At 34.4% G+C, this 16478-nt stretch overlaps 1 protein-coding gene across 1 annotated transcript in view; it reads right to left on the bottom strand.

The window, feature by feature from the left end:
* Positions 1-1419: 1419 nt before the first annotated feature.
* Positions 1420-16478, bottom strand: part of LOC127156110 (epidermal growth factor receptor) — a 33283-nt gene continuing 18224 nt past the window's right edge. Inside the window, exons 11-27 of the mRNA XM_051098837.1 lie at positions 16169-16259; positions 15849-16051; positions 15592-15724; positions 13866-13956; positions 13412-13569; positions 13277-13315; positions 11448-11589; positions 11247-11369; positions 10201-10299; positions 9940-10125; positions 9251-9406; positions 9062-9137; positions 7543-7689; positions 7212-7309; positions 6743-6913; positions 6577-6646; positions 1420-5295 (exon numbers count right to left, since the gene is read on the bottom strand). Coding sequence (XP_050954794.1) covers positions 4997-5295; positions 6577-6646; positions 6743-6913; positions 7212-7309; positions 7543-7689; positions 9062-9137; positions 9251-9406; positions 9940-10125; positions 10201-10299; positions 11247-11369; positions 11448-11589; positions 13277-13315; positions 13412-13569; positions 13866-13956; positions 15592-15724; positions 15849-16051; positions 16169-16259 — 2282 coding nt within the window. The 3' untranslated portion in view covers positions 1420-4996. The remainder of the gene's footprint in view (positions 5296-6576; positions 6647-6742; positions 6914-7211; positions 7310-7542; positions 7690-9061; positions 9138-9250; positions 9407-9939; positions 10126-10200; positions 10300-11246; positions 11370-11447; positions 11590-13276; positions 13316-13411; positions 13570-13865; positions 13957-15591; positions 15725-15848; positions 16052-16168; positions 16260-16478) is intronic.

Below are 16478 nucleotides of genomic sequence, written 5' to 3'. Positions count from 1 at the left end.
TCAAAAGTTTACATCCCCCTTTCAGATCATTAAAAATGTTAATTATTTTACCAAAATAGGAGGGATCATACAAACTGCATGTTATTGTTTATTTATTACTGACCTGAATAAGATATCTTAATAAGATGGAAAGCTTATTTATTCAGCTTTCAGGTGATGTATAAATCTTAATTTTGAAAAACTGGCCCACCCTTGGTCCATGGTCACATATTTGATCTCCAATGACTTTTGTAATATTTAAATGATTTTTATTCAAATAAATATTATAGTTTGAGATCAGCCTGATCATTGAAATAACATTTGGTTGGCCTGAAAAGGCCTGCCATTCATAATTTTGTGTCAAAATGGTGAAATTGTCAAGTATGTTACCTGTCAACCCATATGGTTTGTCCATAACAGCCATAAAAAACCCATAGTTTTCTTTATAATATTAAAATGATCAAGCATGGCAACTAGCAGATAGGTTACACCGATTAAATATTTCAACTGAAGCCATGTTGTTACCATTTTACTTTGTTTTTGTTTTGTTTTTTTGTATCCTAAATTACAGAACGACTTCTATACTCTTTTGGTCTAAACAGACTTCTGGCAATGGCCCTTTTTCACATTTCCAAGGTTTTCTAAAGCTTAAAATGGTCATCGGATGCCCATTTTCTACAAGTTGATATGATTCTTTAGGGTCTTAATGAAAAGTCTATAATATACTTTGGTTAAAATTCTCAATGGTTGTGTAAAACAACACCCTTTTTACCTTGCCAAAATCAGCTCTGCAGAAACATCGAGGGATTGTTTGAGGGATTGTTCCTTTAAATGCAAATGAGCTCTGCTCACCCCGCCCCTCTCTTCTCTCTGTGGAGTGACGAGCTTGTTTATTTTAGCCGCATTTAGCACATTTAGCCTCGAAACTTGCTAACTAGCACGTTATTAGGAAAGGTGATTGCAGAGATTCATAAAAAAACCCTTATATTCACTTCTGCTGTAGGTGAAGCTGGATCACGAATGATTCGCGCGAATATAGACACATTTATATAGATCGGGAGGCGCATTCCCTTCACAAACGTAATCCACTGCATCTTCACTAGCTCAAATGTGGGGAGTAAATGACGACCACTATGTTCATTATTACATGCAGCAACACAACACCTCAATTGCTCAATCTGAGATATTCTTGTCTAACTTACATCCCTGCTCCAGCATCGAAACAATGGAGGTTGGACTGTTACAGCTGATCTGAGGTAAAACGCTTGTGTCAATCAACTATCATGGGAGCGGCCTCTGTTGGTGTGACGCCAGACATAAACTTTGTGAGATGGAAATGCGTCATCGTATTCTGTCAAAAAGGGTTTACTGTGCATCACTCATGTGCCGGTGGCTGTTTCTAAACACATAAAAGACCACATCACAAGACTTCATTTTCAATTTCAATTTCAACACAATTTAATAACACTGCAATGTAACAAAGTGTCCATACAGATTCAAAACACATTTTAAATCTAAAAATCCTAAAACTGACATTCACAGGTGCATAATACAGTAGATCTCAGGAGGATTGTGCTACATGAAATACATTTACATACTAAATGCGGATGCCGGTGTGGTAACTCACAGTGAAGCAGAACAGGTTTCACAGTTAAACTTACATTTTAAGACCTCTTTCTAAATATATTCAACGTTTCTGGGCAATGAAGTGGACGTTGCCAACAAATTTTAAGTAAGTATTCAATATTAATGGAATCCTGCAGAGTTAAAATATCATAATGGCCTGTTTTTTCCAGAAATTTACAAGTAGGTTGTCTGCTAAGTGCACACTTTGGTGAATGTGTCGCAGGGGACAGAAAACAAGCAGTCTGATTTGTTAACTCAGCCATTTAAAGCAGAATGAGAAAGTATTAGAAAAGCCTTTTAACAACTAAAAGCCTTTTAGCCCAACAGTGTTTCTTTCAATTAATATAACAGTTGTTAAATTATTCAAACCTAATGTGGATGGTCAGTTGAAAAATTAATTTGTGGGTCCATTAAGTGCAGTCCAGGGTTAAAGGGTCTGTTTGTATGACCACGGGTAGCTTTTATGTACTAAGTACACATTGTGTTTGTGGATTTTAATGCGTCATAGACATAATGACACACATGTTTACAGTGCACATTGTTCTATTTACAAACATTTGTGTTATTTACATTCTCAACATTCTCAACTTGAATATTTCACTGTTTAATAGTTTGGGGTTGGTAAGATTATTTTAAGGTTTTTGAATGAAATCTCCTATGCTCACCAAGGCTGCATTTATTTGAATAACAAAACAACAAAAACAGTAAAATTATTGCAATTTAAAATAATGGTTGGTTTGCTATTTCAATATATTTTAAAATGTAATTTATTTCTATGATGTAAAGCTGAAGTTTCAGCATCATTACTCCAGTCTTAAGTGTCATGTTCCTTCAGAAACCATTCTAATATGCTGATTTGCTGCTCAAGAAACATTTCTAATTATTAATGTTGAATGTATTTATTTATTTAAAATGTAAATCTTTTGTAACATTATAAATATCTTCGCTGTCACTTTTGATCAATGTAATATGTATTTTAAAAAATTGAAAAGCTAATTTTATCTGGGACTTTTATTTTATGCGGAGTTTGATTGACAGGCAATCTGACCAATCATAACGTCGAATCTGCGATCTTGTCCAACAAACGAACTAGACAGGAGAATAGAGTAACGTCGGTGGACTTAAACTTGAAAAATTGTATGTGTTGACGTCTTTCCGCGGTTGAAACAATACCTTCTGGTGTTTATTCACGTTTATTTTATGCTATAACCAGTGAAGAGCAAGAGAGGATCGGTTCACGCTTGAACTGAGGCGCTACAACGATCTGTCACGACACAGAGAGCCACAAAACGGTATTTATTGTTTACATTTCTTAAAAATGACCCATTTGAAAGCCGAGACTTCGTTTCTTACCTAAATTGACCTGCTCTGACTTGGCTGTTGGCTTGTTTTCAGTTTGCTTGTTGCTTCGTGATGTATTTTTCACTACGTGAGAACGTAAGGTAACGTTAATTAAAGGAGAACTCCACTTCCAGAATTAAAATGTCCTGATAACTTACTCACCCCCATGTCATCTATGATGTTCATGTCTTTCTTTTTAAAAAGTCGCAAAGAAATTACGTTTTCTGAGGAAAATAAGAGGGTTTGTACCTTCGTCACGTTTTTGGTCAGTTACCCGGATGCGCTGCCATTGTGGCGATACTCGGATGTAAACAACAGCATGGATTGCACGGTTAATGTACTGCTAAAGACGTTGTTCTACTAATTTATAATGTCTAAACCAGGGAAAAACATATGGAAGTTGCTGAATCCTATAAAGAAGGACTTAGTAAGCAGGAAAGGGCATTATATTTTGACAAACTAAAGTTAATACAGGGCTCAACGATAAGTAGTGATAGTGTTTTCTTGGTTATTGCTGTACACAAAGCTGAGCTATGCTTATTAACACTGCTTTATAATGCAGTATACAGATGCTAGATGAAAGAAAACACTATGTAAACTTTTCTGAAAACAGAAAATATTCTTATAAACTCATATCCCCAATTCTTTATGCATCATAACCAGTGAGATTGGTCTGCCTGCATAAGTCTTCAGCGTTTCTGGCCTCTGTTAACAGCCTTTTACAGACTAAATATATAAAGTGTAATGTAACATTTTCTGACAAATGACATTTTGGAACATGAACGCAGTGCGGTGAATGTACGAGTTGCACCGGGCCACAAGGCAGTCCATATTGTCAAGCTCTAAAATGGGTGGTAAATATCCGTAAGATCTGCAATCTTCTTTGTCGTGGACTTCCTTCCATTTATTATGACGACATAGTGAATTACTTTCGTTTATTTTTCCAAGCCCATACAGGAGTTCCATTCGGTTCAGTGGCATTGTTTACATTCAGTGCCGCCACAATGGCTAACTTCCGGATTGATGGCGTAATATGAAAACACTCTGTAGTGGACTTCAATGGGGATCAGTGTGTTGAAGGTCCAAATCTCAGTTTCAAAGGGCTGTACACGATCCCAGCCGAGGAATAATAGTCTTATCTAGCGAAACAATCAATCATTTTCTTAAAAAAATAAAGTTATATATGTATAAAAGTTCTATACTTATTAACTCCAGTTTGGACATTCAACCCGTTGGTCACCATTGAGGTCTGCTATATGGAGAAAAATCCTGGAATGTTTTCCTCAAAAACCTTAATTTCTTTGTAACTGAAGAAAGACAGACATGAACATCTTGGATGACATGGGGTGAGTAACTTATCATGAAATTTTCATTCTGGAAGTGAACTTCTTGGCAAAGAGTCAAGTTATCTTTTTATTTTGTGGAAAAAACACAGAACTGAGAGATATTAACTTAGAATTATGAGGAAAAAGTCACTTAAAAGTAGATTTTAATAAATAGTCATTTATAATAAATAATAATAATTAATACATTCTAACCCCAAATGTTTTTAACGCTGTATATCGCAGAAGTAAAATGGGCATTGCGAGTGGTATTGACTTTTCCAAACGATTATTTTCACAAACGAGCAGATATTAAAACAAGTCATGTGATTGTCACATGCTGCACTTGTCCAATCCAATTTTGTTTGTAAACTCAGGGTTTACACTTGCTACCTAAGGTTAATTACTAAATCAAAACTGATGACAGTTTAACAATGGTGCAATAAATTAAGCTACATCAGACGACAACATTCATCAAAAGCATCAACAATTACCCATACTATACAGGAATACTGAAATGTGCTCTAGCTTGACATTCAACACATTACTCACAGCTTCGTGTCTCACAGCCACACCCCCGTTTCAATGACAAGTTAATTACGGCAGTCGCCTTCAAGCGTATCCGGACCTGACGTCCTCACTGTCTTAACGTAGTTGCAGTACTAACACATGTCGTGTGTGACTCCCATATGTTCAAGCAGTGCAATTTATATTCGGATCCCGTCGATCTAACGTACGTGAGACTGCATGACTGTGTTGAGCCCCAGGTAGTGTAAGTTCTCTGTCGTGGGGAGGAATAGAACATTGGTGGTGGATGAGGGCAGGAAGTTCTGCTGGTAGTCCGGGTTGTTGAGGTTGGCGCACGGGGAGCGTGGTAGAGTAGAGCAGGAGGTGTTCAGGTATTCCGGGCCGGTGGGTTTACAGCTGTACGTGTCTATGTATCCGTTTTCTGTCTGTTCATGGGCCGGATCCTCGTAGTTTGGGTTTATCATATTGCTTGTTGCGGTTACATCCTGGTTAATGTACTCTGTAGAAAAGAGAAGATAAAATGTGATTATGAAACAGTATTGTTAATTGCATGTGAGCACTAGAACTATTTGTTATCTTTTTTTCCTCTCTTTTTATTGTGTTATATTTGTGATTTTTTTTTTTTTTTTTTTTTTTTTTTTTTTTTTTATTTAGGTTGCCTTTTCTTGGGAAAACATAACTTCGGATCATTTACAGGTTTGCTAATGTTAGTTAACGAGTGCTGTTATTAATATACAGTAAAGACTAAATAATTTTTTGCTTAAATATTCCGCTGTTCAAAAATTAGTGATCAACAGATAAGATTTTATTTTTATTTTTTTTTTAAATAAGTCTCTTATGCTTACCAAGGCTGCATTTATTTGATCAACAATGCAGTAAAAATAAAATTTTGTGAAATATTATTGCAATTTAAAATAGTGGTTTACTATTATATATTTTTATACATTTAATATATTTTAATATGTAATTTATTCCTGTGATCAAAGATGAATTTCTAAAGCCAAAAAAAAAAAAAAAAAGATGAAAATAAATAATTATGGGTCGCTGATAGAAACAACATTTGGTAAGTGTGACAGGTTATACCAGCACTGTTATTGTTAACTAAAACTAATGATAAAGCTATTAAAAATGATTTTCAGTAATTGCTATATTAGAAATAAAATTGAATATAAATATTAAATGAAAACTTCAAAAAACCTAAATGAAAATTAGAAATAACAGAAATAAAATTATTGGAAATACATGAGAACTGACTGAAATGAGATTAAATGGTAATAAAATTACTGAAACTGAAAAATATATTACAACTGTATATAGTATATACATACATAAAAAAATTGCCAAAGGACATTAAAATTATTTAAACAAACTCAAAATTAAACTGAAAATATAAAAATAAAAGTATATATATAAATATAATATGTGTTTATATATATATATACTTAATATATGTTAGGTTTTTTTACTTTTCATATGTAGTATAATTTAACAAAAATTATTAACAGTTTATTGATTTCATTTTTTATATTGATTTATTATACTGATATTGATTTAATTATATATTTTATTTTATACACGCAAATAAAATATAAAAATATAAACAGAAAAAATATACTGTAAATAAAATATAAATATACAGTATAATAAATATATTAAATAAAATATAAACAAAAATATCAAAAATATATTATAATTATATATACATAATACTAAAATAATCAAATTATATTTAGACCTTATTAAACAAAATGTCAAGCATAAGAGTAATTCATGGTAATACCTGGTAACATGAGGTCTTTAAGTGTGGGGTCTGTAATGTAGCGTAGCATCACTCCATTCGTGTAGTTGTCCTTAAAACAATACACAAAAAAATCAGTCAGTCATGTTTTATGAAGTGTACTTGGCTAATAAAATAAATGATATGTTCCATGGAAGGAAATACTGACTGCTGCATTGTGATACTGGGGTGTGGGTTGTTGTTGTGATTGATTGAAGAATTGTTTGTTGGGCAGCAGGTATTCCTCCGCATCTACCACACCATTCATATCTTCTGTACTGATCCACGACATGCAGAACTTCGAGTCAGTCGGGCTGGGCTGGTACATGTGGTCATCTCCCTGTGTATAATGGCAAATAAAAAACTCTTATATCACTATAATAAATCAATATAATAAAAAATAAAATCAGTACATTTTATATATATATATATATTCATTTTTTAAATTAAATTATACTGCATTATATTTAAAGTTGAAGACCTACAAACAGCATGAATACATTACATTTAAACATAATTTTCTTGCATTTTTAGTGTTTTTTTTTCTTTATCAGCACCACACTGAATTGCAAAATTGTCACAAGGTGATTTTATTTTTCATTCCTAAAAGGAATGTACAGATATTTTTTGTGAACTACCTGAATGACAAGGTAGCGAGATGGATCTCGGGCCATTTTTGAAAACTCTGCCACAAGTTCACGGAAGTGGGGTCTGCTGTCAGCGTCAATCATCCAACCTAGATGTAGATAGAAATTTATCTCCGGTCATTTCAACTGATGTTCAACTGCTATTATGTAGAACCATAATCTATATGGTTTACTCATCTATAATCTATATGGTATTCATGCTCATCTGAAATATTTATGTAATGCATAATAAGCCATAAGCTACTTTATAGTTACTATTGTATGCCCTCTGAATGATGATTTTCTGTTGTGTTCTCCTCTTGATTGCATCTTTAGCACTCACATTTGACCATGATCATATAGACGTCTATAGTGCAGATGGACGGCTGTGGCAAACGCTCTCCCTTCTCCAAAATATCTGCAATATCTCTGGCTGGGATTCCATCATACGGTTTGGATCCAAATGTCATTAGCTCCCACACAGTGACCCCTGAAGAAGACAAGTAAATAGATCAATTAACACTTTACAATATGGTTTAATTTGTTATTGCGATAAATATGATGGACTATCACAAACTTTTTCACATAATTTATTAATCTGTGTGTTAATGCTGATTTATAGTAGATGAGTGTTTCTTCATCAGATTTGGAGAAATGTAGCATTACATCACTTGCTCACCAATGGATCCTCTGCGGTGAATGGGTGCCGTCAGAATGAGAGTCCAAACAGCTGATAAAAGCATCACAATAATCCACAAGTAATCCATACTATTCCAGTCCATCAGTTAACGTCTTGTGAAGCCAAAAGTTGCATGTTTGTAAGAAACAAATCCAGTGTTTTTAACTTAAAACCATTGCTTCTGGCTAAAATATGAGTCCTCTATCAATAATATTGCTTTCTCCAGTGAAAATTCATTTTGCCTGAATCAGGTGAGAAATATGCACTGATCAAGCACAAGTGAAAAAGTCCAAAACAGTTTATTGTGAAACAGTGGATAGACTTTTCCCCTGCATAAAGTGTTATTATGAATATGGACTGGTATTTTAAGCAAGTTAAAATCAAAGTTAAAAATGTCTCAACGATAAATAAGTTTCTTACAAACGTGCATTTTTTCACTTCACAAGACATTAACTGATGGGCTGGAGTGGTGTGGATTACTGTGATGTTTTTATCAACTGTTTGGACTCTCATTCTGACGGCACCCATTCACTGCAGAGGATCCATGAGTCCAAACAGCTGATAAAAGCATCACAATAATCCACAAGTAATCCATACCATTCCAGTCCATCAGTTAACATCTTGTGAAGCCAAACGTGGCATGTTTGCAAGAAACAAATCCATCAAGACGTTTTTAACTTAAAACCATTGCTTCTGGCTAAAATATGAGTCCTCTATCAATAATATTGCTTTCTCCAGTGAAAATTCATTTTGCCTGAATCAGGTGAGAAATATGCACTGATCCAGCACACGTGAAAACAGTCTAAAAGAGTTTAATGTGAAAAGACAACATTGGATAGACTTTTTCACTGCAGAAAGTGTTATTATGATTATGGACTGGTATTTTAGGTAAGTTAAAATCAAAGTTAAAAACGTCTCAACGATAAATTAGTTTCTTACAAACATGCATTTTTTCGCTTCACAAGACATTAATTGATGGGCTGGAGTGGTGTTGGGTTACTGTGATGTTTTTATCAGCTGCTTGGACTCTCATTCTGACGGCACCCATTCACTACAGAGGATCCATTGGTGAGCAAGTCTAAAGGAAATTTTAATTTTAAGTGAACTATTCCTGTCCATTATTACTTGACACACACTTTTATGCTAATTAATAATTAAATAATATGTAGTGACGAACACTTACCGTAACTCCAAACATCACTTTGATGAGTGTAAGTCCAGTGACGAATTGACTCTAGTGCCATCCACTTTATAGGCACCTGGGAATTTAGCAAAGGCAGCTATAATAAGTCAACTTTCTTGTAAATATTAATTAAACATTTCGGGTTATTTCTTTTACAGTTGATCAGTGAACTGTTGATGCGTGACCTACTTTCCCTCCGTCAGCATGGTATTCTTTCTCCTCTGCACCCAGGAGTCTGGCCAGGCCAAAGTCAGTGATCTTCACATGGTTAGGAGTCTTCACCAGCACATTCCTGGCCGCTAAATCACGATGGACCAGGTGACGCTCCTCCAAGTAGTTCATTCCCTGTTGACAAGTGCGTGCAGATGTCAATGAATGCTGTGTGCGTCCAATCAGCTGATTCCGAGAGACTCAGCACTTTGAGAACTGCTATTTTGTTGTTTTTAAGAAGAAATGCAGTGAATTTATTTATGAGAGTGTTGTGGGAGCAGGAGCGGGGGTTTATTTATTTATACATAATATTTAACACATAAATATTTATTTGTGTGCTTATTTATATGTACAAGGTTTATGCAAGATTTATACTCTACCGTTCAAATTTTTAAGGTCAGTAGGATTTTGTTTAAGGAATTTATACTTAATATTTAATACTCTTTTTTTTAAATAAATGTTCTTTTGAACTTTGTTCATTGAAGAATCCTGAAAAAAATAAATGTATCACGGTTTCCACAAAAATATGAAACAGCACAACATTCAACATTGATAATAATCAGAAATGTTTTCTGAGCAGCAAATCAGCATATTAGAAAGATTTCTGAAGGTTCATGTACAGTTTGTAACATAAAAATAGGAGGACACGATCGACACGATGAACTCACCTTGGCGATCTGCACACACCAGTTTAACAGAGTCTGTGAGCCGATATTGTCTTTATTCTGTCTGACATAATCCAGCAGGCAGCCGTAAGGCATGATCTGGGTTATGAGCTGGACGTTAGACGTGAGGCATATTCCCAACAGACGACACACATGAGGATGATCCACACCAGCCATCACATAGGCCTCCTGAAAGACCAAAATACAAGTTTTAAATGCGTGACAGTTGTTAATCATTAGTAAAAAAAATGACATAATACCCACATCTAAAATCTCTTTGTTGGCTTTAGGAGATGCGATCTCTCTCAAAACTTTGATAGCAACAGGAATTTTCACATCCTCACCCTCGGGGATCCACAAACCCTAGGAAAAAAACAGGAAAGATAATTATTTCTATTCTGAAATATTTCTTAGAACTTCAGCTTCTGTGATGTGACATATTTCCAGATAAAACAGTAAAGTTTCAGAGGTGGAGCAGTTATGTTTATTTATTTATGAAAGATGACTTTTTTCCTTCAAAATTGCACTCCCATCTTAAAGTATAAAAACTAAAAAAAAAGATAATTGCATCTTTAATTCTAGTAATTATTAGGAATTGACATTATATGTCATTATAAGTTATATAGTATTATTTATATACAAGTACTAGTATACTAGTTTATATACTAGTATTTAATAATATTTTGAATTAGATTCTTTTTTTTTTTGTTTATATTTTAATTTTGGGTTTAGTTTTAATAATTTTGTCTTTTTTTTTTAGTTTTAGTTTGTAAAATATTACTTTTTAGTTTAATTTTTATTTTTTTGTAGTTTTACTAATTATTGCACTTAAACTAATTTTATTTATTTTCCTGTTATGTGTTTTTTAATCTTATATTTCAACTTTATTTCATTTACCATAATTTTTAATAGTTTTAGTTGAAAAACTTTTATTAGTTTTTGCTTTTTAAATATTTCTATTAAATTCAATTTAATTTCCTTCACTTTTAGCAGGTTTACTACTTTAGCTTAAACTTATTATTAGTTAGATTAGTTAAACAACACTTCTATTTTTTTTTACACTTTTCATCTAATATTTATATTTTATTTCAGCTTTACTTCAATTAGCAATTGAAATGATTTTGAATAATTTTATAAATGAATGAATCGAGCATGTTAATACCACAAATGTGAGTTATCAAAGTAAATATGGTTTATTTTGATGTCCTGTTGACTTTAAATTTCTCAGTTACTGTACAAATCTTCTACATCACCAAAGCATTATTAAGCCTGCTAAGTTACCGTAGAGTGCTTTGTATTCGTAAATGTACCTTAAAGACAGTGCCGAAAGCACCGGACCCAAGGACCTTTATTTTCTTCAGTTCTGTTTCCTTTAAGATACGAAGGAGAGCCTGGTTGGGAGCTTCACCACTGGGAGTCAACGGTTCGACCAGCTGCAGAATGATGTAAATATTTTATATACGGGGATTTCATTCATGTTCTTTAATTTGTAAGACATTTTTGTGGCTTACTTCTCTCTCCTGAAGCAGGCGACGTAAGGTCCTCTTTCGTCGGATGTGTCGTCGGCGGAAGATGATGAAGATGAAAAGGAGGAGGACCATAATCAGCAGCATGCCACCGACAATGCCAGCCGCCACTACAGGCATGTGAGACCTAGAGAGAAGATATCAAGTAATTTACTTTCATTAAAAAAAAAAAGTATTATAAATCCCTTGAGCTTTAAATAAGCAAACTGAACAGCATTCAGAAGTCATTTTATGTCCATATTGTAATGTACAGTCATGTGAAAAAGTTAGGACACCCTATTGAACTTCAAGGTTTTGGGTATCAGGACATAATAAAAAATTATCTGGTCCTTGGCAGGTCTTAAAATTTGGAAAATAAATCCTCAGATAAACATCATCACATGACATATGACACTGTGTCATTATTTATTTAACTAAAATAAAGCCAAGAGGGTAAGGCCATGTGTGACAAAGTAAGGACACCCTATGAGTCAGTTGCCTGTAGATCCACTTTTAGCAGCACTAACTTGAAGCATTCATTTTCTGTGTGACTTGATCAGTCTCTCACATTGCTCTGGAGGAATTTGGACCACTCTTCTTTTCAACGTTGCTCCAGTTTATTGAGGTTTGTGGGCGTTTGCTTATGCACAGCTCTCACCACAGCATTTGAGTCAGAATGAGCTGTGGACGTGGACTGGGCTATTGCAACACCTTGATTCTTTTCTTTTCAGCCATTCTGTTGTAGATTTGCTGATGTGCTTGGGATCATTGTCCTGTTGCATGACCCAATTTTGGCCCAACTTTAGATGTCGGACAGATGCCCTCACATTTGACTCTAGAATACTTTGATATACAGAGGAGTTCATGGATAACTCAATGACTGTGAGGTGCTCAGGTCCTGTGGCTACAAAACAAGCCCAAAATGATCAGCCCTCCTCCAGCATGCTTGTCTTTTGGTATGAGGTGTTTGTGCTGATATGCTCTTTAGGTTTTCACCAAACTTGGGGCTGTGCATTATGGCCAAACATCTCCACTTCGGTCTCGTCTGTTCAAAGGACATTATTCTAGAAGACTTTTGTTTTGTTCAGATGCAACTTTGCAGACCTAAACTGTGCTGCAATGTTTTTTTTAGACAGAAGAGGCTTTCTTCTGCCAAGCCTTACAAACATGCCATTTTTGTCCCATATTTTTCTAATGGTATTGTCATGAACTTTATAATTTAACATGTTAACTGAGGTGTAGTTTTTGGGTTGTCTGCCATTTCTCTGAGCTTTACACGGTCTGATCTGGGGGTGAATTTTCTGGGACGTCCACTCCTGGAAGGAGAGGTGTCTGTTTTAAATGTCCTCTGCTTGTGAATAAACTTCAAATTGTTTGAAAATGGCCGTATTACTCTTCTCAGATGGATGGCAGCAACAAGTGCTTCTCTAAGATGATTGCTGATGTCTTACCTCCTTGGCATTGTGTTAACCCACACCTGAAGGCTTCAGACCAGCAAACTGCCAAAGCTTATGCTTTTATAGAGGTGCTCAGACTTGCTGATGATCAGTTCATCAAAGGTATTTGATTAGCAGTGCTTGACTGATATTTATCCTCTTAATTCCAGTGTTAACAGTAAGGGTGTCCTAACTTTGTCACACATGGTTTTTCCATTTTGGCTTTATTTTTGTTCAGTAAATAATGACATGGCACAATTTATCATGTGTTGTTGTTCATCTGAGGTTTTATTTTTTAAATTTTAAGACCAGCCAGGGACCAGTTTTTTTTTTAATGATGTCCTGATACAGAAAACCATGTAATTCAATAGGGTGTCCTAACTTTAATTCAACAAGTACCCTTTTGGTTCACATCCTTCCAGTCCTGGTCCACTGCACCTATAATAACAGAAACATTTTGATGATGATAATGATGAAAATTATTATTATTTCACTTCAATAATTATCACCTAAGAAGGTTTATCTTGTTCTTACCCTTGTGTGCAGTTAGCATGGCAAGGCTGACACTGTCTATTTTTGTCTGGGTATGTCCAGACGAGTCTGTTATTAAGGCCTTGCACTCCTTGGGCACACTGTGCCACGCAGTGCGTCCCATCTTTGAAGTGAGCACACTCAGTACACTGGTCAGCTCCCTAGAAAGAGAGATACAAGAGAAACAACATTCACACTGGGACCACTTATACATGTTACTATTATTACTATACTTTACACATTGATTTGGACATTTTCTGACTGCCAGACTGAAATCGTAAGTCTAATGTATTAAGTAAGTAATAGCACACCTCTTCTTAACAAGACGTGTGATCAAGTTTAATACTTTAGGTTTTGGGGTTTGATCAAATACCCACTTTAAGCAAGTGTGAGCATGCATCACTAATAATGCAGTTTATATATATGGGATATAATAGAATGAAATGGTGCAACATACCGGGCCGTGGCAGCTTGGCGTCCCGTTCAGGATCTTGCATTCAGGGTCACATTCCAAACACACATTCTCTGACATGTACTCACGGGGGCCTCTGTAGAAACGTATAGAGTACAACAGTCAACAGGAGTAAAACTATGGAAGCCAGTTTTTAATACTGAATAAAAAATATAGAAAGGTAATTGTGACTTTTTATCTCTCTCTTTTTTTTTTTTTCTCAGAATTGCATGATATAAACACAAAAAATCAAAGTTATATAGTCAGAATAGCGGGATATAAACTTGAAATTACAAGAAATAAAGTCAGAATTGTGAGATATAGAATTGCAAGTTATTTTAAGGTGAAAAAAAAAAAAGACATGATATGTTGATATGCTCTCACAATTCTTACTTAACTCGCAATTGTGTTATGAAGTATCATATAAATTCGCAATTCTGATAAAAGTCACAATTGCGGGATGTAAAACTGCAATTGCGAGAAAGAGATAAAAAGTCGCAATTACCTTTTTATTTTTTATTCATAAATCTCACAATTCTGAGATTTTTTTTCTTGCAATTGCAAGTTTATATCACATAATTCTGAGATGATGTCAGAATCGCGAGTTTATATCTTACAATTCTGACTCGTTAACTCACAGTTATGAGTTTATATCTCAGAGTTCTGACTTTTTTCTGAGAATTACGATTTTATATTTTACAATCATGAGACAAAAAGTCAGAATTGTGAGATAAAAGTCGCAATCACCTTTTTTAAAAAAAAAAAATTAATTCTGAAAAAATAAAAGGCGGAAAGGAGCTTCCATATAAAACAGTTCAATTCTGACATAAAAAAATTATTTTCTCCATAAGGAAATTGATTTTTAACAATAACTTAACCTCTGAAGACCTGGAACCTACAAGTCAAATTTATGGTAAATACCTTTCTTAGTCTGTTCATATTATTTTGACTTATTTTTAAAATAATCATGTTTAAAAATAAAAGGCGGAAAGGAGCTTCCATATAAAACAGTTCAATTCAGACATAAAAAAAAATATTTTCTCCATAAGGAAATTGATTTTTAACAATAACTTAACCTTTGAAGACCTGGAAGCTACAAGTAAAATTTATGGTAAATACCTTTCTTGGTCTGTTCACATTATTTTGACTTATTTTTAAAATAATCATGTTTAAAACTAGAATTTGTGTTGTGTAACTACATTACCCATAATGCTGTATTGAAAGTTCTGCCATTCAGAGAGTCACAGCGAGCAAATTGCACCAAAAGAGCTCCCATGCAGCACTAAAATTATGTAATTAAAATCTAAATATTTGCAATAAATGTCATTTGCAGTGCTTCATGGGACTGTAGTTCTTCCCCTCACAAAAGTCTTTTACCTTTGTTATTTGGTTTGATTTTCAAATACTTTTTTGCTTCAAATCAAAGTTGGTAATGTTGTGATTCACCTCATAGCTGGTTGTTTTGGTTCATGGCTTATAATGCTTTAGATCCCTATGACAAAAATGAATGGGAAAATACCAACACCTTTGAAAAATGGGAGGCAATAATGCACTCTATTAATAGAAGCCGCATGTAAACCCATGCATCTGATAATATCTGAAAGATGCATATTAAATGCATTAATGTAACCTTTAATAGACTTTCTATTTTTTTTTTTATTTATTATCAATATGGCACTAGAAAATGAGCAGCAAATAAGCTTCTTCAGTGGACTCTCTGTTGGACACTCACCCATCCAGCAGGTTGCAGTGACTGACACAGCGCCCCCTACGCTTGACATTCTGGCAGGAGATGCACATAGACGGCCCTGGACCCCAGCAGCCTTCCCCTCCACACATACTATCACAGGTACTGTTCTGCAGCTCTAAAGAGCACAGAAGAAAGCTTTTGTTTCATTATATGAACTCTGTGACCTTGCATGACTGAAATTGCTTGCCAAATAAGTTGTGTAAAACTAAAAACAAAAATATTTGAATCAAGTCCCGTACCACAGTTGTGCATTGCTGCATTGTTTCCAGTTCGTATGCGCTGTTTCTCGGATCGGAACAGCTTCAGCCAGTAGCTGCCTTCAGTGAAACAGAGGCGGGGGTTGTTCTTGATCACCACGTCGCCATCACTGATCTCCTTTAGCGAACGCAGGCCGAGATGATCCAGGTGCGGTATGTTCAAGGCGGCAAAACTGACAGTGCCACTGGGATTGTGAGAGAAGAGAGACGCACTATTTAAAGATGAAGTCTTTTTTCCAAGATAAACACAGGTTTATATGCAAAGAAGACTAGTTATGTGTAAGTTGATATGACTAACTCACTGTTGTTTAGTTCTTCCTCTGATGATCTCCAGGTTCTCAAAGGGACTGAGGGAATTGAGGTGTTCAGGCCAGTCTTGGATTAACAGAAACCCTAAGAAAAATAAAGCAGGGCTGCTAAATTAATTAATGTATGTTAATGTATATACACGTACATATTATTTAAAATTGAATAAAATAAATGTGTAAAAAACTGTAATAAAATAAATGCAAATAATCTATAAAAAAATCATATATATAAATGAAATATCTGAAATATATGTAATTATAATTTAAATAATTTTTACAACATCTATATATATATATATATATA

Source organism: Labeo rohita, chromosome 24, assembly GCF_022985175.1.
Source record: "Labeo rohita strain BAU-BD-2019 chromosome 24, IGBB_LRoh.1.0, whole genome shotgun sequence".
NCBI classification, from domain to species: domain Eukaryota; kingdom Metazoa; phylum Chordata; class Actinopteri; order Cypriniformes; family Cyprinidae; genus Labeo; species Labeo rohita.
The sequence above is the reverse complement of the archived record's forward strand: the minus strand, read 5'-3'. Positions and strand labels throughout refer to the sequence as shown.